We start from the raw sequence: 25,111 nt of genomic DNA, 5'->3' as shown, positions 1-25,111 counted from the left end.
CTGCTATGAAACACATAATGGCAACAAGGTTGTGAACATGTAGGGCTAATATCGTAAAAACAACGTTTGTTTTTAAATTAAAACACAACCGTTGAGAATAACCGTATTGTTAAATTGATTCCAGTGACCGTAATCATCTCCCAGGGTTTGGTCTGTTGATGCAGTTGGCGATGTTATTCTCTTTTTCCCCCCTAGAATCGGCATGTAGGGCCTGCTGTTTCTCTTTGTTGTTCTGGCCTGTTGGGTCTCTGTAGCTGAACCCTTTGCACCGAAGAACTACACAAGTCCATTTAGTTGGACAGCCCATGTATTTGCAGTTTTGAAATCAATGCAAATCACTTGGGAGTGTGAATGTGATATATCACATATATCATAATGTATACCAATATGGTGTAGTATAAATAGTATGATTTAGTTATATTATAACAAAATAAAAATGATATAGTATATAGAAGTATAATATAGAATAATACATTATATAGATGTATAGATACATGTGTGTGTGTGTATAAATGAATGAACCTAAATATGTAGTTTGACTGATAGATACACAAAATGGGTTTATTTATGTTGATTTAATTTAGTTGTGTTGATGTTTCCATTTTTGCAAAATGGGTATATTCTGTTTGGTTTTACGCAATAGAAGAATTTTTCTTCTTCCTGTTCCTTTCGGCCATGGAATTTGGTGAATTATATATATGTACTGTTGGACTGTGGTAATTCCATGTACGAATATATAAATGATGATGATGATGATATATCACCAGAAACTATTCAGCCTCTACTGTCTTTGACTATAAATGAACACAACACTCTAACTTACCATTTTTAGATAATAAAGTACTCAACCTCTACTTACTGTCTTTAACTATGAATGAACACAACACTCTAACTCACCATCTTTAGATAATAAAGTACTCAACCTCTACTGTCTTTAACTATGAATGAACACAACACTCTACCTTACCATCTTTAGATAATAAAGTACTCAACCTATACGGTGTGTGTGTGTGTTCCTGTGTGTTAATCTGCACGACAATGAAAGACCTCTTCTTTGGCTCCAGGGGGGATCGCAGGAGGCATCGAGATCTGCATCACCTTCCCCACAGAGTACGTCAAGACCCAGCTGCAGCTGGACGAGAAGGCCAACCCTCCGAAGTACAGAGGCATCGGTGAGTGACCCTGACCCTAACCCTGACCCCTGACCCTAACCCTGGACGAGAAGGCCAACCCTCCTAAGTGCAGAGGCATCGGTGAGTCTAGACCAGTGGTTTTCAAACTACGGTTCGCGACCCAAATTGGGGTCTTGGGTAGGTGACAGTGACAGCACATTGACAAGTAAAAAAAAAAATATATATAAAATGTTCTGGCAACATATTTTGGCTAAATATGCCTAGTTTAATATAAATGTGTATTGATAACATAGTGCTGTAATACAATTTTCTAATAAATAATATGCATGATCAAGTTCAACAACAACGTGTGCTTTTATTTTGATATTCCTTAATTCCACGTTTGAAATGACGCGATACATTAAGTGTGGGGGGGGGTCCCCCGAAGAAAATCCTAAATAAAATGGGGTCGTGGTATGAAAAAGTTTGAGAACCCCTGGTCTAGACATTAGACGGCACTAACAACCCAACGTGTTCCAGTGATGACCAGCAGAACGACGAATGAAGACCTCAATCAAATAAAGATAAGATGAGATAAGATATTCCTTTATTGATCCCCTCTGGGGGAAGTTCAGGCATCATAGCGGCTGATGAATTTGAGATTTTTCCTATGTTGGCTTATGTTCTTTTCAGGAACGTTTTTTTGTTGATTGTTGATTTTTTGTTTGTTTGTTTTATCTTGCAAACTTTAACTTTTTTTGTTCTCTTCTGGATCGTTTTTTTGTTGATTTTTGATTGTTGATTTATTTTTTTGTTTGTTATATTTTGAAAACTAACTTTTTTGAATTTGTTTTTTTGAATTAGGGGTAGGTTGCTCTATAAGCCTTCGGCTTCAAACCCATCCTTTTCGTTTGTTTATTTGTGAAAATGTTTGAAAAAATTATTTGTTTGCTTATTTATTTGTAAACATTCGAAATAAAATAATTCATTCATTCATTCATTCATTCATGGGGGAGGGGAGGTACAGGTACATGGTAATAGCAGAAGACATACGACAGGTCATAAAATTATAGTACAGTAGAAAAGTAAAATAAAAATAGGCAGCGTGAACAATATTATAACAATATAATGAACTCTTGAGTATGCGCATATGAGCAAGAGTAGGCGGTGTAAATCAAGGTGCAGATGAGGGTATGTATGCCCTATCAGTTATATTATACATTACAATAAATATAGTTATAATAGACACTATAATCTAAATATATACTATGAGTAAGTAAGTAAGTATACAGTATACAATCCACTGTTACCACCACTAATACCTCTATATCTCTATTGATTACACCGTGAGCTTGTGAAGATGGGTCCTCAGTAAGGTCATATGGTTAGTTATTAATACAGACAGTATTGCACTTCCCAGCATGCATCCCTCACTATTAGTTAATGAACAGTCAGCCACGGATACCAGCGACTCCAAAGACCACCGGTGACGCTTTTTGTCTTGTCTCGACATTTCTTTGCGAAGGCGCAAGTGTTTTCACGTTGTCGGAAGAAACTTTATTTTAATAGATTGTAATATAAATCGATCACAATTTATTCAGGGGGTTTGCACCCTTTCACTACCACACTGCAGAAGGTTAACCTTTCACTACCACACTGCAGACGGTTAACCTTTCACTACCACACTACAGAAGGTTAACCCTTTCACTACCACACTACAGAAGGTTAACCCTTTCACTGCCACACTGCAGAAGGTTAACCCTTTCACTGCCACACTGCAGAAGGTTAACCCTTTCACTGCCCCACTGCAGAAGGTTAACCTTTCACTACCACACTACAGAAGGTTAACCCTTTCACTGCCACACTACAGAAGGTTAACCCTTTCACTGCCACACTGCAGAAGGTTAACCCTTTCACTACCACACTACAGAAGGTTAACCTTTCACTACCACACTACAGACGGTTAACCCTTTCACTACCACACTACAGAAGGTTAACCTTTCACTACCACACTGCAGAAGGTTAACCCTTTCACTACCACACTACAGACTGTTAACAGTCTGTATAGTGTGGTATTGAAAGGGTTAACCTTCTGCAGTGTGGTTGTGAAAGGGTTAACCCGTTGGTAGTGTGGCAGTGAAAGGGTTAATGTCGATTCTCTGCAAATGTTATGCCTGTCTATATATCTACGCCAATTGTATAATAATTTCATGCCTATTTTATGTCTACATTGCTGCTGGGAAGGACTTCTTGTATGAAAGTTTATTATTATTATTATTATTATTATTATTATTATTATTATTATTATTATTATTATTATTATTATTATTATTATTATTATTATTTATTTACATACGTTTTGAAAGCATACTTTACCGTATACTAGTGCTCACACATGACTACATTGTTGCCAACTGTGATACATATATACATGATATTAAGTCTGTAGTTGTGATTCACAAAGGAATCATTGAACAGGAAAAACCATATTAGGGTCCAAATCACTGTAGCTACTAGCTAGTTTGTACATGTGATGTGATGGAAAAGTGATTCTTTAGATTAAGGTTCAAATCTGACAAGTGAAGGAATGCGAGGCGGAGGATTAGCACCTCTGTGTAGGACTGGGGGCGATATGGCCTAAAAATAAAATCTCAGATTTGTTCACACCACATCCGCTTTACGATTTTAACGGATTTCTCTCTAGAAACGCCAAGGAAATCATTCAAATAAGCTTTGTTTTTATATGACACAAAAGAAGATGATCAAACCAAGATGAATTTCCCTATTGAGATTGAAGTGCAAAACTAACTTTCACCAATCTTCACTTAAAAAAAAATAATATATATATATATATATATATATATATATATATATATATATATATATATATATATATATATATATATATATATATATATATATATATATATATATATATATATATATATATATAAAAGGTTACTTTTGATCAAACAAAGATGAATGTCCCAATAATAGTGCAAGAATAACTCTTTCACCAAACTTCACTTAAAACAAATAAAAGGTGCCTCTTGATCATCAAACAAGAATGAAATTCCCTATTGGGATTAATAAAGTGCAAATCTAACGTTCACCAAACATCACTTTTTATAAAATAAAAGGTGACTCTTGAAGACATTTTTATTTATATTAAATATTTTTTTGTGAAAATCGATTTTTCGTTTAAAAGAAAATCGTCCTAAATCATGAATTCGAATTAATCGCTCAGCCCTACCTCTATGTAATAACCTCTACCTCTACATCAGAATCAGAAAGGTCTTTTATTGCCAAGTAGTTTTCACACACAAGGAATTTGATTTGGTCGTTTTTTGGCGCGACATTTAACGGACCGACAATTATGGTAGGATAGAAATTAAAAGGTGGAATAAAATAAAATGGAATATAAATTAAATTAACATAGAAGCACGATAGAATATAGTGTAATTATAAAATAAAAATAGGCCGGGGCTGTACGACCTCTTCGGCTAAAATCAATAATCTCTTTTGAATTCCAAAGTGCAAAATGCTAAGCGTGACTTAGATTAGAACAGTGGGTGGACTCTGTTTGAGTAATATTTCCTCACCTGGTGTGTGTGTGTGTGTGTGTGTTTGTTTGTGTTTGCGTGTGTGTGTGTGTGTGTGTGTGTGTGTGTGTTTGCGTGTGTGTGTGTGTGTGTGTTTGTGTGTACTTGCATGTATATTTCCATGAAGCGGTGTGTGTTGTGTCCAGTAGGACCTTCACTCAGCTGTTATCTGTTTGCTGAGTGGCTGGACTTTGCTGTGTTTGCCTCTCGGGGCACAGGGTGTCTTTCTACTGTTACCCTGCCCATACCTGTACCGCCCCTCCCCCATTACCCTGCCCATACCTGTACCGCCCCTCCCCCCTCCCCCATGCTGCTATGACGCCTGAATTTCCACAAGGGGATCAATAAAGGAATATCTTATCTTAAAAAATTTACCCACCGAATCAGTTGATCAATCAAACATTTGATTAGGTATGCACAGTATTCAAAAATTCTCTTTAATTCTCCCGTCACATTTGATCTCCTCTCTTCTCCTCTTCTCTTCTCTTTCCTCTCCTGTCTTCTCTTCTCCTCCTCTCCTCTTTCTTCTCCTTTCTTCTCCTCTCTTATCCTCTCCTCTCTTCTCTTGTCCTCCTCTTCTCTTCTCCTCTCCTCTTCTCCTCTTCTCTCTTCCCTCTCTTATCCTCTCCTCTTCTCTCTTCTCCTCTCCTCTCTCTTCTCCTCTCCTCTCTCCTCTTCTCTCCTCTCTTCTCCTCTCCTCTCTCCTCTCCTCCTCTCCTCTCCTCTCTCCTCTCTTCTCCTTCTCTCCTCCTCTCCTCTCTCCTCTCCTCCCCTCTCTTCTCTTCTCCTCTCTCCTCTCTCTCCTCTCCTCCTCTCCTCTCCTCTCCTCTCCTCTCCTCTCCTCTCCTCTCCTCTCCTCTCCTCTCCTCTCCTCTCCTCTCCTCTCCTCTCCTCTCCTCTCCTCTCTTATCCTCTCCTCTCTCCTCTCCTCTCTTATCCTCTCCTCTCTTCTCCTCTCTCTTCTCCTCTCCTCTCCTCTCCTTTCTTCTCCTTCTCTCCTCCTCTCCTCTCCTGCAGGTGACTGTGTGAGACAGACGGTTCAGGGTCATGGGGTCGGAGGTCTCTACAGGGGTCTCAGTTCTCTGCTCTATGGCTCGATCCCCAAAGCAGCAGTCAGGTAAACTGGACTCATGTATTTTCTATACTTTTTTATTATTATTATTATTTATTCATTCGTTTATTTGTCAGGGACAATGCAAAAGAAAACATTGTAGCGAGTTACAATAACAAGATACAGATGTATTGCCTGTAGAGCAATCGTCTGGTAATCCGGAGGTTCCCGGTTCGATTCCCACTCGGTTCTCGGGCAGCGTGTCGATGTGTCCTTGAGCAAGACACTTAACCCCTAACTGCTCCCGATGAGCAGGTTGGCACCTCGCCTGGTCGCCTCCGCCGTCGGTGAGTGAATGTGTGAGTGAACGGGTAAAATGTGAGGAACAAATTGTAAAGAGCTTTGGATAAAAGAGATGTATAAATGCAGCCATTTACCATTTATTATTAATTATATTATTATCTTTTCCCTGCCTGTTCCTCAGACAGTGGTCGTACTGGGCAGCTCCTAGTGGTCAACAGTGTCAGACTGTGGTCGTACTGGGCAGCTCCTAGTGGTCAACAGTGTCAGACTGTGGTCGTACTGGGCAGCTCCTAGTGGTCAACAGTGTCAGACTGTGGTTGTACTGGGCAGCTCCTAGTGGTCAACAGTGTCGGACTGTGGTTGTACTGGGCAGCTCCTAGTGGTCAACAGTGTCGGACTGTGGTTGTACTGGGCAGCTCCTAGTGGTCAACTGTGGTCGTACTGGGCAGCTCCTCCTAGTGGTCAACAGTGTCAGACTGTGGTTGTACTGGGCAGCTCCTCCTAGTGGTCAACAGTGTCAGACTGTGGTTGTACTGGGCAGCTCCTAGTGGTCAACAGTGTCAGACTGTGGTTGTACTGGGCAGCTCCTAGTGGTCAACAGTGTCAGACTGTGGTTGTACTGGGCAGCTCCTAGTGGTCCACAGTGTCAGACTGTGGTTGTACTGGGCAGCTCCTAGTGGTCAACAGTGTCAAGACTGTGGTCGTACTGGGCAGCTCCTAGTGGTCAACAGTGTCAGACTGTGGTTGTACTGGGCAGCTCCTAGTGGTCAACAGTGTCAAGACTGTGGTCGTACTGGGCAGCTCCTAGTGGTCAACAGTGTCAGACTGTGGTTGTACCGGGCAGCTCCTAGTGGTCAACAGTGTCGGACTGTGGTCGTACTGGGCAGCTCCCAGGTGTGAATGTGAAGCAGGGCGTTGCTGAAAAAGAGCATCCGTGTTCAGAGAACCTACCTTGGGCAAATAAAGGTTAAAGAATTCTCTCTCTTTCTCTGGCTAGGAAAGCTCCATCTTTAGATTCTTTTTTTGATATTTAAAGTTTTTTTTATTTTTCACAAGCAGGACAATACATACATGACAAGACAAACTAAGTCAAAAATAATAATAATAATAATAATAATAATAATAATAATAATAATAATAATAATAATAATAATAATAATAATAATAATAATAATAATAACAACAAGGGGGTGAGGGGGGGGGGGGGTTGCAGAGTGTTACAAAGGTTCAGTACACAAACATATTCCAGATAGTGATCTAATAAAGTTCAGGGGACCTTGAAGGCCATCGGGCCGATCACTCTCTTGAAGAGACAGAGCAGCCTGTTCCATTGATAACAAGTCCATGAAGTCCTTGCGCCAGTTCTCCAAACTGAAGCAGTTCGGTTTGCGTTCTTTCCAGTTCATTAAAATAATCTGTTTGCATGCTAGAAAAGCCAGTGCTACAATATTATTTACAATCTTTGCTTGAGCAGTGTCCATTTTTACACCCAATATACACATTATAGGGCAAGGATTAATGTCAATTTGGAGAGTAACTGACAGGTCCTCAGCAATGTCCAACCAAAATGTCCTAACAAGCGGGCAGTGCCACAGCAAGTGCATGAGCGTACCCTCTACTCCACACCCATGCCAGCACAATTTGTGTCTGGTGTGATTCATTTTATTCAGTGTACAGGGTGTTATATAGGCCCTGTGTAGTATCTTTAATTGTATAATTTTATATCTAACACATTTAGATATTTTAGTACTATTCCTAAGTGCTGCTTCCCATTGTGTTTCAGATATGGGTATACCCATGTCTCGCTCCCATTGGACTTTAGTTTGGGCATTGGTATCAGGGGTGGTTGAACATGATAGTTTATACATTGCAGATACAATGCCTTTCCATTTTTAGATTCTAGTTTTATCCTTGACGTGTATTGTTACAATCGTCTAATAAATCAAATCAAACTCTCTCTCTCTCTCTCTCTCTCTCTCCCCCCTCTTTCTCTCTCCCCCCCCGCCCTCTCTCTTTGTCTCTCTCTCTCTGTCTCCCCCCTCTCTCTCCCCCCCCTCTCTCTCTCCCCCCTCTTTCTCTCCCCCCCCCCCCCCCCCTCTCTCTGTCTCTCTCTCTCTCTGTCCCCCCCCCCCGCCCCCCCCCAGGTTCGGGGTGTTTGAGTTCGTCAGTAACAAGATGCGTGATGAGAACGGCAAGCTGGACAGCACGCAGGGCCTCCTGTGTGGTCTGTTGGCCGGAGTGGCCGAAGCCGTGGTGGTCGTCTGCCCCATGGAGACGGTCAAGGTCAGTCCAGCGTCCTCGGCCTTCAGTCAGTCCAGCGTCCTCAGCCTTCAGTCAGTCCAGCGTCCTCAGCCTTCAGTCAGTGCAGCAGCGTCCTCAGCCTTCAGTCAGTCCAGCGTCCTTAGCCTTCAGTCAGTCCAGCGTCCTCAGCCTTCAGTCAGTCCAGCGTCCTCAGCCTTCAGTCAGTGCAGCGTCCTCAGCCTTCAGTGCAGCGTCCTCAGCCTTCAGTCAGTCCAGCGTCCTCAGCTGCGTTCTGCACCAGTTGTAGGCGGCGGAGGAGGGATTTGTCGATGCCCGTGTACAGAGCATTGCAGTAGTCCAGTGTCCTCAGCCTTCAGTCAGTCCAGCGTCCTCAGCCTTCAGTCAGTCCAGCGTCCTCAGCCTTCAGTCAGTCCAGCGTCCTCAGCTGCGTTCTGCACCAGTTGTAGGCGGCGGAGGAGGGATTTGTCGATGCCGTAGAGAGCATTGCAGTAGTGCAGCGTCCTCAGCCTTCAGTCAGTCCAGCGTCCTCAGCCTTCAGTCAGTCCAGCGTCCTCCTCAGCCTTCAGACAGTCCAGCGTCCTCAGCCTTCAGTCAGTGCAGCGTCCTCAGCCTTCAGTCAGTCCAGCGTCCTCAGCCTTCAGTCAGTGCAGCGTCCTCAGCCTTCAGTCAGTGCAGCATCCTCAGCCTTCAGTCAGTCCAGCGTCCTCAGCCTTCAGTCAGTCCAGCGTCCTCAGCCTTCAGTCAGTCCAGCGTCCTTAGCCTTCAGTCAGTCCAGCGTCCTCAGCCTTCAGTCAGTCCAGCATCCTCCTCAGCCTTCAGTCAGTCCAGTGTCCTCGGCCTTCAGTCAGTGCAGCGTCCTCAGCCTTCAGTCAGTCCAGCGTCCTCCTCAGCCTTCAGTCAGTCCAGTGTCCTCGGCCTTCAGTCAGTCCAGCGTCCTCGGCCTTCAGTCAGTGCAGCGTCCTCGGCCTTCAGTCAGTCCAGCGTCCTCAGCCTTCAGTCAGTCCAGCCTCCTTAGCCTTCAGTCAGTCCAGCGTCCTTAGCCTTCAGTCAGTCCAGCGTCCTCAGCCTTCAGTCAGTCCAGCGTCCTCAGCCTTCAGTCAGTCCAGCGTCCTCCTCAGCCTTCAGACAGTCCAGCGTCCTCAGCCTTCAGTCAGTCCAGCGTCCTCGGCCTTCAGTCAGTCCAGCGTCCTCCTCAGCCTTCAGACAGTCCAGCGTCCTCCTCAGCCTTCAGTCAGTCCAGCGTCCTCAGCCTTCAGTCAGTCCAGCGTCCTCAGCCTTCAGTCAGTCCAGCGTCCTCCTCAGCCTTCAGTCAGTCCAGTGTCCTCGGCCTTCAGTCAGTGCAGCGTCCTCGGCCTTCAGTCAGTCCAGCGTCCTCAGCCTTCAGTCAGTCCAGCGTCCTCAGCCTTCAGTCAGTCCAGCGTCCTCAGCCTTCAGTCAGTCCAGCGTCCTCAGCCTTCAGTCCAGCGTCCTCAGCCTTCATATAGATATAGTATCTACAGATATGTAAAAATAAAATTATATATTGGCGGCTACGTGGCGTAGTGGGCAAGGCGCTCGCCACGAATGTGGAGACGCTGGGCTCGCCTGTTCGAGCCCAGCGCTCCACATTGCTTTCAGTTTAGCTGGTCGTTCATACTAATACACATTGGCCGTATTAGGGGGTGGGAAACTGATGGGTGGGGATCGGGCGTTGTGGACAGCGACTCCTACAGGTCGGTTGGTGCGCCTGCGCAGTAGAATCAGGAAGTGTTGGGGGCAGCGTGAGCCTCCCACGCGTTACTCCTCGCCACTGAGAGATCGAGCTGCGCAGGTGAAAAGATGCGACTGCTGTTACCTCAAGTACCGGAGGGGACTTGTGCTATGTATGACTTAGTCCACATTGCAGCCGGCTTGTGGGAGGCAAGAAACAGCGTTCGTGACAGGGGAGGGTTGAATTGGATGATATGAAATTGGGATGGGAGAAAATATAGAAAATGGGAGAAAAAGTGGATTAAAAAAAAAAAATTATATATTATATGCAGGAATGTACAGACAGATGTGGATAAATATATATACAGTAATATGGTAAAAAAAAGTTTATATGAATGAATGAATATGAATTAAAAATGTATTTGTTACATTACATTCTTACGTATACTACTGAGATCTGTCACGTATGCTACTGAAAAATAAGCGAATCAATTGTTAATTTATGCACATTTATGCAAATTATTTTATTTTCAGTAGCATACATGACAGCTTTTCAGTAGCATACGTGACAGATCTCAGTAGTATACGTAAGAATGTAATGTAACAAATACATTTTTTATTCATATTCATTCATTCATATAAATTTTTTTACCATATTACTGTATATATATTTATCCACATCTGTCTGTACATACCTGCATATAATATATAATTTTCTTTTTACATATCTGTAGATACTATATCTATATCTGTATACCTGTATCACTGTACATATATTATACTACAACTCTGTACATACAGCTGATTAGCACAATCTAATCTAAAGAAAAACACTTTCATTAACCTGCATTTTACAAATCATTCTCGTGGCTTATTTGTGTCACAGTGTTTCTGAGATGATTGCTTTTATCATCGTTTACCACTGATGGGTTCATCATTTCACGATTCTTAATAATGGATTCTTACTAAATTGATGCATAAACGGGTAAATTGTCCGTAGAAACATCATCAACTCGGCTCTGTTCTTTAGAAAGTAAAGCGGGAGTGCGGCTAAGTGGCACAGTGGTCAAGGCGCTCGCCACTAACGCAGGAGATGCTGGGTTCGAGCCCAGCTCTCGGCGTTGCTACCGGCTTGGCTGGTCGTTCATACTAATACAATTGGCAGTATTAGAGGGTGGGAAAGCCGGTGGGTGGGGATCGGACGTTGTGGACAGCGACTCCTACAGGTCGGTTGGTGCGCCTGTACAGCAGAATCAGGAAGTATCGAGGCCAGCGTGAGCCTCCCACGCGTTACTCCTCGCCACTGAGAGATTGCGCTGTGCAGGTGAAAAGATGCGACGGCTGCCTCCTCGTGTACCGGAGGGGACACGTGATGTAAGGCTTCGTCCACATTGCAGCCGACCAGTGGGAGGCATGGCCTAACAACGTTCGAGACAGGGGAGGGGAGAATTGGATAATACGGAATTGGGATGGGACAAATTTTAAATGGGGAGAAAAAGTAGATAAAAAAGAAAAAGTAAAGCGGGACCTTGTTCTTGTATCCGACGGCACGCTGTGGAAGAAGAAGCGCAGGCCCGGACTGGCCATCGGGAGCACCGGGAGTTTTCCCGGTGGCCTGGCCTGCACAGATTAAAAATAAATAAATTATATATTAAAAAATAGATAGTTAGATAACCTAGATGGGTGGGGAACAACCAGGATTTCACTGTCTGCGACAGAGTTGGAGAACTATCTGACTCTCTCTCTCACACACACAATGGAGCCGTGCTGCCACTTGTGATTGGTGGAGGCGGGACCAGGCGATACAACTGATTGACAGCGGAGGCGGCGAATGGAATGGCAGACGGCACTCGGATGCAGAATAACAGCCAGGCAATGAGCCAGGTAGTGAGGGACTCGGGAGAGATACAGTAGAGCGAAAGTCAATTAACGTTGATGTCAAGATGGACAGTGGAAGAAAGAGAAAGGGTGGAGGAGAGAGGGATAAAACAAAGAAAAAGAAAGGCCCTTACAGGAGAGAGTGGTTAACTGTATTATAATAGTAAATAGAAAAATATGTTGTGCTCTTGCTTTTTTCTTTTTGAAGGTGGAGAGAGTAGCATTGCTAGTGCCACAGTTTTATTTGAGGTCCATAACAGTACATTGTACTAAGCAATTGTTGGCTCATTAGTTTGTGATTCACATGCACTAAAATTCACCAGAATGCAGGAAATTAAGTCTTTGTAACAAAAAATTTCCTGGTGGGGGACCCCCAGACCCCCCGCTTAAAAAGTGGCCTGACTGGGGCTATATTTCGCGCTATATCTCCCGGTATGAATTATTTCCCCAGTCCGGCCCTGAAGAAGCGTGTCAGACGTGCAGTTGTTGTAAACGATCGTTATGATCTCATTTCAGGTTAAATTCATCCACGATCAGACGTCTGCAAACCCCAAGTACAGGGGCTTCTTCCACGGAGTGAGAGAGATCATCAGGACTGAAGGTGAGGGTCGTACTGCACTGCTGCCCCCTGCTGGCCAGTAACCGTCACAACATGTTTTACACCAATAACCTCTTCTTCAAAAAGGATATCGCACTGTGGGTATTATCTCTTTATTTTAATTGAGTCATCAGCTGTAATTATGTAGGACAGTGGTTCTCAACGTGAGGTCTGGGGACCTGCAGCGGGCCTTGGGGCGGTTTTGGGTGGTCCCCAGAAAGAGGTAAAAAGGTTTTATGTGTCGTGTTTCACTGGCAGAATACGAGAATGATGTAAGAGTGACTCCTCTGATCACAGGTCTCTCTCCACTCTTATCTTATCAGTTACTGTATAATCCTCCAGTTTGCTCTGAACTAGAAAAACTGCTTTTTGAACTCTGTTACTCAATTTATACCTACCTACTGTTTTCACTGTCTACAACTGCCCTACACTGTAATCATGGTAATCATAATAATCACACAACTAATATATCCATATCTGTCTGAATCAAATCAAATCAAATGTATTTGTTAATGTCGAAATCACAAGTTAATGTCCCCATGGGCCGGACAAGTCTTCTTTAAACAAGTCAAGAAGAAACGTCTTAATAAATCAAGAACAAAACAATAAAATACACCTGCATGTAACCCATATAACTCTGTATGATAGCATGTACAATAATGCTGTATATACAGTATATATATATGTATTTATTCTTACTGTATATATATATATCCACATCTGTCTGTACATACCTGCGTATAATCCTTTTTACACATCTGTAGTTACTATATCTATATCTGTACATATCCCTTACCTACTCTTACTAGTTACGCTGCTGGCCAGTATGACTTACTACCATAGTGTCTTTATATCTGTATCACTGTACATAATAATGAATGAATGAATGAATGAATGAAAACTTTATTAACAGATTGCAGAATGGGTACAGTACAGTACAGCTCAATACATACAATTGTTAAGGGGATGCAGACCAGAGAAAGACTTTCGTCTTGTTTACATCAGGGTCCCCCATTTTCAATTCATCGTAACATATATGACATACATGACATACAGATAGACAGTACTGCTACATCTATACATTTATGACATACCAGATTTGCAATTACAGTACTGTTTGTGATACAAAAAGAGTCCAGAAAGAAAAGAGTATATACATTAGGCGTAGAAACTGTACATTGGATTGGGTAGGTGGGGGTGGGGGGGGACTGTACATTGGAGGTGGTTTGGTGGGTGGGGGGGAGGGTTGGGTAGGAGTGGGGGGGGGGGGGGGGGGGTTGGGTAGGAGGGGTGGGTGGGGGACACTGTACAACTGTACAAACAACACTGTACATTGGATTATTGACAAGACCATACTTGGTAATTTACTGTACATTGGAGGGGGTTGTGTTCGGACATTTACAGTCTCCCTTAGGTGTTTTTTGAGAGTGTTTTTGAAAGTGGGTAGTGATTCACATTCCTTTACAGCTTTGGGTAGGGCGTTCCACATTGATGTGGCATAATTGCGAAACGTGTTTAGTCCCTTGTTTGAGCCGAATCTGGGTTTAACATGATTTGTGGAGCTCCCTCTGGTGTTGTGATCGTGGTATTCACTGACCTTTGGGAAGTATTTTGTCATGTACATGGGTACCTTGGTCGTGTAGTGTATCTTGTAGACCAGGCCCATTGCAAGTTGCTGTACTCTGTCGTCTACTCTAAGCCATCCTAGGTTGTCAAAGTGGGCAGGGGTGAGGTGGGTTCTAGGAGTCAGGTCAAGCAGTAGTCTGACCAGTTTGTTTTGAGATGTTTCTACGTCATGACCTCGCTCAGGAACTGGTACAAAGGTGTGCATTTACATTTGAGCGCTAGGGCTGAAATTTTTTATTTTTAATAATGAAAAAATAAAGATAAATATATATATATATTATTTTTTTATATATATATTTTTTTTATGTGTCTATTCATTCTGTTTAAACCAATGGGGTTTTTCTTCACAGTTGCAGTTGTATGTTTGTAGATATACTATATCTATATCTGTACATATCCCTTACCTACTCTTACTAGTTACTATATCTGTACATATCCCTTACTTACTCTTACTAGTTACTATATCTATATCTGTACATATCCCTTACCTACTCTTACTAGTTACTATCCCTTACTTACTCTTACTAGTTACTATATCTATATCTGTACATATCCCTTACCTACTCTTACTAGTTACTATATCTGTACATATCCCTTACTTACTCTTACTAGTTACTATATCTATATCTGTACATATCCCTTACTTACTCTTACTAGTTACTATATCTATATCTGTACATATCCCTTACTTACTCTTCTAGTTACTATATCTATATCTGTACATATCCCTTACCTACTCTTACTAGTTACTATATCTATATCTGTACATATCCCTTACCTACTCTTACTAGTTACACTGCTGGCCAGTATGACTTACTACCATAGTGTCTTTATATCTGTATCACTGTACATATACAATACTACATCTGATTAATTGAAAATGGAGGACCCTGATGTAAACAAGACAAAAGTATTTTTCTGGTCTGCATCCTCGTAGCTGTTGTTTGTATTGAGCCGTACTGTATTGTACCCATTCTGCAATCTGGTAATAAAGTTTTCAATCAATCAATCTATATATCTGTACATATACCTTACCTACTCTTACTAGTTACACTGCTGGCCAGTATGACTTACTACCATAGTGTCTTTATACCTGTATCACTGTACATATTAATACTACAACTCTGTACATACATCTGATTAGCACTATTACTCAGTAGTACTTATTATATATTTTATACCCAGTTTAATCACCTGTACGTTGTATACAACACGGCCCTGCTCCCAAGTAGCCCCCACCCCCCCCCCCCCCTGACTCTTTTCTTTTAAGCCACAGATCCCGTTGTTTTTGTTAATTTTCTTGTTACCGTTTCGTCCAATTGGACAGCACCTTGCTTCCTTTTTTATCTTATTTGTTTTATTTTTTCCTGTTGTTACTATACATATATATATTCATATTTTCTTTACCCTTTCTTTTATACCGCTTCTCTCTATTTGTACAGTGTCCTTGAGTCTGAGGAAAGGCGCTTCTCTCTTTAAATCAAATTTATTATTATTATTATATTACTATTGCACTTTACTGTTACATTTGCACTCTGGTTGGATGCCAAACTTCTTTACTTTGTGCTGTATGATGACAATACATTTGAATGTAATGTAATGTAATGTAATGTAACCTCCAGGCCTGAGGGGGACCTACAGGGGAGTAACGGCCACGGTACTGAAGCAAGGCTCCAACCAGGCCATCCGCTTCTACGTCATGACCTCGCTCAGGAACTGGTACAAAGGTGTGCATTTACATTTGAGCGCTAGGGCTGACATTTTTTATTTTTAATAATAATTAAAAAAAAAATATATATATATATATATATATATATATATATATATATATTCTTTTTTTATATATTCTTTTTTATGTGTCTATTCATTCTGTTTAAACCAATGGGGTTTTTCTTCACAGTTGCAGATAAAGATTAGGCTACACTAATATTATAGTATTAAAAGAAAGTTGATTTAATTAAAAAAAATAAAGACTCATTTAATCAGATTAATCACTTTATTCAATTTGAGGATTTAGTTTAAGGATATTTATTTAAAAAAAAATAATTAACTTTTCTTTGAAAACTTTTTGGATTTAAAAAAAGATTTATTATTAAAAACGAAGGTTCGAACGTCCGTTCGAAAAACCCTGATGAAGTTCGAAGCCCAAAAACAGGCTTCGGGGACAGCCCTAAAGCGCTTTGAGATACTTCTATTATAAAATAAATTATTATTATTATTTAGTAATTTAGCTGAAGCTTTTGTCCAAAGCCAGTCACTTACAAACTGAATCTCCCCAAGGGGATCAATAAAGGAATATCTTATCTACAAGTGTGTGTGTGTGTGTGTGTGTGTGTGTGTGTGTGTGTGTGTGTGCGTGTGCACGCGGTGGAGAGTGAGTGAGAGTGAAATGTTTCCTAGCTCGATGTTCACACCACATTGGATCATGACCCTGACAATGTCAACGTGTGTCTCTTGTTGCCTAGGCGATGACCCTGACAATGTCAACGTGTGTCTCTTGTTGCCTAGGCGATGACCCTGACAATGTCAACGTGTGTCTCTTGTTGCCTAGGCGATGACCCTGACAATGTCAACGTGTGTCTCTTGTTGCCTAGGCGATGACCCTGACAATGTCAACGTGTGTCTCTTGTTGCCTAGGCGATGACCCTGACAATGTCAACGTGTGTCTCTTGTTGCCTAGGCGATGACCCCGACAAAGCCATCAACCCTCTGGTCACTGGATCGTTCGGGGCCGTCGCCGGAGCCGTCAGTGTGTTTGGAAACACCCCCGTGGACGTCATCAAGACCAGGATGCAGGTGGGACCAACTTAAAGGCCCAGTCAGTGATCCATATAAGTCTTAAGTTTCAGATAATAATGAATAAATTAAAAAACTTTGGACCGTTTTTTAAAGTCAATCCAAATGTCATTGGCTCACGTGAGTCACCCACACAGAGCCACGTAAAACAGATTAAAGTCACATAAAACAGATTAAAGTAACTTTGTGTGAATGAAAGTAAAGTCACTGAGTGAGTCTACTGTTGCTTTATTCAACAGGGTCTCGACGCTCACAAGTACAAAAGCACATGGGACTGTGCCGTCAAGATCATGAAGCACGAAGGACCTGTGGCGTGAGTACATGTAGTATGTTGTGGTCATGTCTTGTACTAATAGTACATGTAGTATGTTGTGGTCATGTCTTGTACTAATAGTACATGTAGTATGTTGTGGTCATGTCTTGTACTAATAGTACATGTAGCATGTTGTGGTCATGTCTTGTACTAATAGTACATGTAGTATGTTGTGGTCATGTCTTGTACTAATAGTACATGTAGTATGTTGTGGTCATGTCTTGTACTAATAGTACATGTAGTATGTTGTGGTCATGTCTTGTACTAATAGTACATGTAGTATGTTGTGGTCATGTCTTGTACTAATAGTACATGTAGCATGTTGTGGTCATGTCTTGTACTAATAGTACATGTAGTATGTTGTGGTCATGTCTTGTACTAATAGTACATGTAGTATGTTGTGGTCATGTCTTGTACTAATAGTACACCTAGTATGTTGTGGTCATGTCTTGTACTAATAGTACATGTAGTATGTTGTGGTCATGTCTTGTACTAATAGTACACCTAGTATGTTGTGGTCATGTCTTGTACTAATAGTACACCTAGTATGTTGTGGTCATGTCTTGTACTAATAGTACACCTAGTATGTTGTGGTCATGTCTTGTACTAATAGTACATGTAGTATGTTGTGGTCATGTCTTGTACTAATAGTACACCTAGTATGTTGTGGTCATGTCTTGTACTAATAGTACATGTAGTATGTTGTGGTCATGTCTTGTACTAATAGTACATGTAGTATGTTGTGGTCATGTCTTGTACTAATAGTACACGTAGTATGTTGTGGTCATGTCTTGTACTAATAGTACATGTAGTATGTTGTGGTCATGTCTTGTACTAATAGTACACATAGTATATTGTGGTCATGTCTTGTACTAATAGTACATGTAGTATGTTGTGGTCATGTCTTGTACTAATAGTACACATAGTATATTGTGGTCATGTCTTGTACTAATAGTACACGTAGTATGTTGTGGTCATGTCTTGTACTAATAGTACACCTAGTATGTTGTGGTCATGTCTTGTACTAACAGTACATGTAGTATGTTGTGGTCATGTCTTGTACTAATAGTACATGTAGTATGTTGTGGTCATGTCTTGTACTAATAGTACACGTAGTATGTTGTGGTCATGTCTTGTACTAATAGTACATGTATACCTAGTATGTTGTGGTCATGTCTTTTACTAATAGTACACATAGTATATTGTGGTCATGTCTTGTACTAATAGTACACATAGTATGTTGTGGTCATGTCTTGTACTAATAGTACATATAGTATGTTGTGGTCATGTCTTGTACTAATAGTACATATAGTATGTTGTGGTCATGTCTTGTACTAATAGTACATGTAGTATGTTGTGGTCATGTCTTGTACTAATAGTACATGTAGTATGTTGTGGTCATGTCTTGTACTAATAGTACATGTAGTATGTTGTGGTCATGTCTTGTACTAATAGTACATGTAGTATGTTGTGGTCATGTCTTGTACTAATAGTACATGTAGTATGTTGTGGTCATGTCTTGTACTAATAGTACATGTAGTATGTTGTGGTCATGTCTTGTACTAATAGTACATGTAGTATGTTGTGGTCATGTCTTGTACTAATAGTACATGTATACCTAGTATGTTGTGGTCATGTCTTGTACTAATAGTACATGTATACCTAGTATGTTGTGGTCATGTCTTGTACTAATAGTACATGTAGTATGTTGTGGTCATGTCTTGTACTAATAGTACATGTATACCTAGTATGTTGTGGTCATGTCTTGTACTAATAGTACATGTAGTATGTTGTGGTCATGTCTTGTACTAATAGTACATGTAGTATGTTGTGGTCATGTCTTGTACTAATAGTACATGTAGTATATTGTGGTCATGTCTTGTACTAATAGTACATGTAGTATGTTGTGGTCATGTCTTGTACTAATAGTACACATAGTGTGTTGTGGTCATGTCTTGTACTAATAGTACATGTAGTATGTTGTGGTCATGTCTTGTACTAATAGTACACATAGTATGTTGTGGTCATGTCTTGTACTAATAGTACATGTAGTATGTTGTGGTCATGTCTTGTACTAATAGTACATGTAGTATGTTGTGGTCACAGTGGTCATGTCTTGTACTAATAGTACACCTAGTATGTTGTGGTCATGTCTTATACTAATAGTACATGTAGTATGTTGTGGTCATGTCTTGTACTAATAGTACATGTAGTATGTTGTGGTCATGTCTTGTACTAATAGTACATGTATACCTAGTATGTTGTGGTCATGTCTTGTACTAATAGTACACATAGTATGTTGTGGTCATGTCTTGTACTAATAGTACATGTAGTATGTTGTGGTCATGTCTTGTACTAATAGTACATGTAGTATTGTGGTCATGTCTTGTACTAATAGTACATGTAGTATGTTGTGGTCATGTCTTGTACTAATAGTACACGTAGTATGTTGTGGTCATGTCTTGTACTAATAGTACATGTAGTATGTTGTGGTCATGTCTTGTACTAATAGTACATGTAGTATGTTGTGGTCATGTCTTGTACTAACAGTACATGTAGTATGTTGTGGTCATGTCTTGTACTAATAGTACATGTAGTATGTTGTGGTCATGTCTTGTACTAATAGTACATGTAGTATGTTGTGGTCATGTCTTGTACTAATAGTACATGTATACCTAGTATGTTGTGGTCATGTCTTGTACTAATAGTACACCTAGTATGTTGTGGTCATGTCTTGTACTAATAGTACATGTAGTATGTTGTGGTCATGTCTTGTACTAATAGTACATGTAGCATGTTGTGGTCATGTCTTGTACTAATAGTACATGTAGTATGTTGTGGTCATGTCTTGTACTAATAGTACACCTAGTATGTTGTGGTCATGTCTTGTACTAATAGTACACCTAGTATGTTGTGGTCATGTCTTGTACTAATAGTACACCTAGTATGTTGTGGTCATGTCTTGTACTAATAGTACATGTAGTATGTTGTGGTCATGTCTTGTACTAATAGTACATGTAGTATGTTGTGGTCATGTCTTGTACTAATAGTACATGTAGTATGTTGTGGTCATGTCTTGTACTAATAGTACATGTAGTATGTTGTGGTCATGTCTTGTACTAATAGTACACCTAGTATGTTGTGGTCATGTCTTGTACTAATAGTACATGTAGTATGTTGTGGTCATGTCTTGTACTAATAGTACATGTAGTATGTTGTGGTCATGTCTTGTACTAATAGTACATGTAGTATGTTGTGGTCATGTCTTGTACTAATAGTACATGTAGTATGTTGTGGTCATGTCTTGTACTAATAGTACACATAGTATATTGTGGTCATGTCTTGTACTAATAGTACATATAGTATGTTGTGGTCATGTTTGTACTAATAGTACATATAGTATGTTGTGGTCATGTCTTGTACTAATAGTACATGTAGTATGTTGTGGTCATGTCTTGTACTAATAGTACATGTAGTATGTTGTGGTCATGTCTTGTACTAATAGTACATGTAGTATATTGTGGTCATGTCTTGTACTAATAGTACATATAGTATATTGTGGTCATGTCTTGTACTAATAGTACATGTAGTATGTTGTGGTCATGTCTTGTACTAATAGTACATGTAGTATGTTGTGGTCATGTCTTGTACTAATAGTACATGTAGTATGTTGTGGTCATGTCTTGTACTAATAGTACATGTAGTATGTTGTGGTCATGTCTTGTACTAATAGTACATATAGTATGTTGTGGTCATGTCTTGTACTAATAGTACACATAGTATATTGTGGTCATGTCTTGTACTAATAGTACACATAGTATGTTGTGGTCATGTCTTGTACTAATAGTACATATAGTATATTGTGGTCATGTCTTGTACTAATAGTACATGTAGTATGTTGTGGTCATGTCTTACAATAAGGAGTCTGGTAATTCTTGCACACATCTGCACATCCAAGTCAAGGAGATTGGGATTTCATAATAAGACACATAGTCACTGTAACCCTCTGACATTCTGACCCTATGTCCCCCGCCCTCTGTCCCTCTGTCAAGGTCAAGGTCAAGGTCAACTTTATTTATATAGCACATTTAAAAGCAACCGAAGTTGTACCAAAGTGCTGTACAATACAAAAACAGAAATACTAAAAAGAAATGCAAAATACGGTACACACACAAAGTCATAGAACTACAAAAAAGTTTAAAAAACAATCACGACTGCTTACCAAGCCTCAGCACGGCAATAAAAACAGGTGAGTCTTCAGCTGTGTTTTAAAACTCTGTAGGGTCTGACCCCTGCCCTCTGTACCTGACCCTCTGTCCCCTGCCCTCTGTCCCCTGCCCTCTGTCCCCTGCCCCTTGCCCTTTGTCCCCTGCCCTCTGACCCCTGCCCTCTGACCCGTTCAGGTTCTACAAAGGTACCGTCCCCCGGCTGGGCCGCGTGTGCATGGACGTGGCCATCGTGTTCATCATCTACGAGGAGGTGGTGAAGGTTCTGAACAAGGTGTGGAAGACCGACTGAGACCCCTGGTGGCGACTGTCCAGACTGCAGGAGCGTCGCGGACGGACCTCCTCAGCCCGCCTCCTCCTCAGCCCGCCTCCTCCTCAGCCCTACACCTAGGTTCTAATATCTACCTCCAGAAGATCCCACAAGAAGACATCATCGCTTTGTTTGTTTTGTTTTTTTCTTTTTATTATTTAATTTTTTAAATAATCCCATCTTATCACCGGTGTAGGAAGTTATCGACGACAGTACGAAGAAGGAGTTGTGGAACACGAGAGTGGTTGCCATGGTAACTAAGCACACTTAGCACTTACACCTTAGCCCTCTCCCCGTTAAGGTGCAGAGAGACGGGGGAAGTGAACGGGGACGTATAGGACCAGGAGGACGAGGAGGACGCCGGAGGACGAGCGTCCCTTTTTTATTTTATATTTGACCAACGGTGCTTTGAGTTCACTTAAATGCCATTATTAACCCTTTCACTGCCACACGACAGAAGGTTAGCCCTTTACTATCACACAACCGACGGCGATGCTCCATCATTAGCATCATTAGCTCCGCACATGCGGAGCTAATGATGCTAATGATGGAGCATCGCCGTCGGTTGTGTGATAGTAAAGGGCTAACCTTCTGTGTTGTCACAGTGAAAGGGTTAACCGGCTGTCATGGAGGCAGTGAAAGGGTTAACATCTCACGTTTCACGTATATACTTGACTTAATCAGCGAGAGAGAGAGAGAGCCCCGACATAATGTGACACGTAGACAAAGTAATCCTACTTGAAAATGAGAGAATAAGAGGATCGCCGATGTGCCGGCGACACTATAAGGACCATTCCGTTTAAAATCCAGATACTCGACAGGGGCGTGTTTGAGGAGCAGCCACGCCCCCACGTCATCACAGGACACGCCCCCACGGTAGAGAGTGGTTGCCGTGGTAACAGTAGAACATCTAGCCGCATGCCTGTGTGAGGCCCGTTGAGCTCATTTACTTTAACCCTTTCACTACCACACTACAGAAGGTGAACCCTTTCACTACCACACTACAGAAGGTTAACCCTTTCACTACCACACTACAGAAGGTTAACCCTTTCACTACCACACTACAGAAGGTTAACCCTTTCACTACCACACTACAGAAGGTTAACCCTTTCACTACCACACTTAGTACATTTCGCTGAGTACATTTTACTCAAACTGGGCTCAAATGGACTCAGTTTGAGTAAAATGTATTCTGCGAAATTTACTGTGCAGAAGCTTAACCGTCTGTAGTATGGTAGTGAAAGGGTTAACCGTCTGTGGTGTGGTAGTGAAAGGGGTTAACCGTCTGTGGTGTGGTAGTGAAAGGCTTAACCTTCTGTGGTGTGGTAGTGAAAGGGTTAACCGTCTGTGGTGTGGTAGTGAAAGGGTTAACCGTCTGTGGTGTGGTAGTGAAAGGGTTAACCCTTTGTCGCGTGGCAGTGAAAGGGTTAACCTTCTGTATCGTCGCGGTGAAAGGGTTAACCCTTTGCTAGTGTGGTGGTGAAAGGGTTAACCCTTTGGTAGTGTGGTGGTGAAAGGGTTAAGGAGTGCAATTCAAAACTAAAATGCCTTAGATTGTTTTCAGATGTACTACTAAGCAGTAATCAAGATTGTAGGTGTGGTCATAGTGCTTATTATAAGGTTTATTGTAAATTATTTTGTATATACTCTTAACATTCTTCAGAAAGGCACCGATTCTGTTGAAAGGTAACCAAGGGTGGTGGAGATTGTTAAGTGGATCGTTCACTTTCCGTTGCGGAGAGATGTAATCGCGTTAATTACCCTTTTTTAATTTAGATGTTATCAAAAAAAGTGCCTATGTATTTTATGATTCATCCAGAAATCTTTTGTGCGGACAAACACTGTTAGGAATGTTCTCTTCCTCGCTGACAGAAACTGACCGGTATCTTTTCTTTTTGAATATAAACACTTGTACGCAGTGCGATCTGACTTTCAGACAGTTCAGCGCCCAGCATGTTCAAACCTCTCCGGAGGGTTTCTACTAAGCCTATACATAATTACTATGTTAATGTAATACCTTTTTCCAATATCGTCAGCTTTCCTTTACTACACTTTCCGTTTCATTCCGTGGTGAGGGTGTTGGGGTTTATGACACAAGTTTTAACACGCATATTTCCATATTTATGTTTTTGATTTAAAAAAAAAAAATGATTAAATGTAATCAATTGCTTTTTAAATATGTTCAATACATTTTCAATGAATGTTGAATATTTTATTCGCCTTTTCCCCATGAATGTTTGTCCTTCTAGGACGCGTCTGTTGAACGTCAACAACTTAACCAATGTGCCGATCCCTCTGCGTCTGAGAAAATGTTGGCCTACTGAGAGATTATCAGACAAATTAATACCATGTTCTAGACTACAGGTAGCAGTTGCTTCATGGAGTATGAATATAGCATGGACATGTGTTTGCCTGTTGTAACAAACAAAGGGTTTGTAGGCAGTAAACACTGTATGCGCTTTTATCAATTTCATCTGTGCCTGCCAAATAGCCTGCCTATATGCCTATGCCATAATTTATGAATGGGGCTTTCATATTACTTACAAATTACTTACAAAATGAGAGACGACACAATGGTCAGAATAACTAAACCAACCAGTCAAACAAGGTCAGATGTCAGGTATTGGGCTGTGACAGTTACAGAATGTATGTGCCTTCTGTAGCGTTACTCATGGTTTGAGTAGAATAGCTTTGACTCGTAGTACTAGACTCTGGTACTACTGACAGTCGCCTACTAATAATAATGTTCTTTCATCAATAAACAATGGGTGCTGCTGGACTGCAAAAATTTGGTGTTGGTCCCTTTTTTTTAACTTTTTTTTATTATACATATAGTGGATAAATTAACCCTTATGTGGTGTTAGGGTCTCCAGCGACCCGTTTCAAGGTTATAATATGTAATAACTACCATGTAGTTGATTTTATTAGAACAAGGCTTTATGATATCCTCCACAACACATATATAAGCACAGCAAAACTATGTTTCACCATTTTGAAAATTCTGAAGGTATCTGCAGGGGGAAAAAAGGTACGACTGTGGTGTTAGGGTCATTCTTGACCCGGCAAGGTAAAACTATACTATAAAAAAATACTAAATATAAATAAATTAAATAATAATAAATATACTAAACTTTTTTTCAGAAGTTATATCCCTAATATTGTTCTATTATAGTCAGAAAACATTATTATCTATGGGTTTCACATTTAGTATATATTATGATTGAACAACCTCATTTTCATCTTTAAAATAAGGGACATGATGTGTTTGATTGATTGATTGATTGAAAAGTTTATTAACAGATTGCAGAATGGGTACAGTACAGTACAGCTCAATACACACAATTG

General features: G+C 40.9%; 1 protein-coding gene and 1 long non-coding RNA gene across 2 annotated transcripts in view; both read left to right on the top strand.

Annotated features, from left to right (window-relative positions):
• The window catches only part of slc25a1b (slc25a1 solute carrier family 25 member 1b), a 35,295-nt gene extending 13,036 nt beyond the window's left edge, over nt 1-22,259 (top strand). Inside the window, exons 2-9 of the mRNA XM_084324000.1 lie at nt 1,065-1,172; nt 5,732-5,831; nt 8,213-8,351; nt 12,414-12,498; nt 15,744-15,848; nt 16,802-16,917; nt 17,157-17,230; nt 21,634-22,259. Coding sequence (XP_084180126.1) covers nt 1,065-1,172; nt 5,732-5,831; nt 8,213-8,351; nt 12,414-12,498; nt 15,744-15,848; nt 16,802-16,917; nt 17,157-17,230; nt 21,634-21,748 — 842 coding nt within the window. The 3' untranslated portion in view covers nt 21,749-22,259. The remainder of the gene's footprint in view (nt 1-1,064; nt 1,173-5,731; nt 5,832-8,212; nt 8,352-12,413; nt 12,499-15,743; nt 15,849-16,801; nt 16,918-17,156; nt 17,231-21,633) is intronic.
• A 75-nt stretch (nt 22,260-22,334) lies between these two features.
• LOC311236956 lies at nt 22,335-23,987 on the top strand. Its single transcript, XR_014620266.1, has 2 exons — nt 22,335-23,102; nt 23,162-23,987. It is a non-coding gene; the product is annotated as an uncharacterized lncRNA (long non-coding RNA).
• Nucleotides 23,988-25,111: the final 1,124 nt, after the last annotated feature.

This window comes from Notolepis coatsorum (assembly GCF_963971535.1).
Source record: "Notolepis coatsorum genome assembly, chromosome: 11".
Lineage (NCBI taxonomy): Eukaryota > Metazoa > Chordata > Actinopteri > Aulopiformes > Paralepididae > Notolepis > Notolepis coatsorum.
This window is presented reverse-complemented; position numbering and strand designations above follow the sequence as displayed.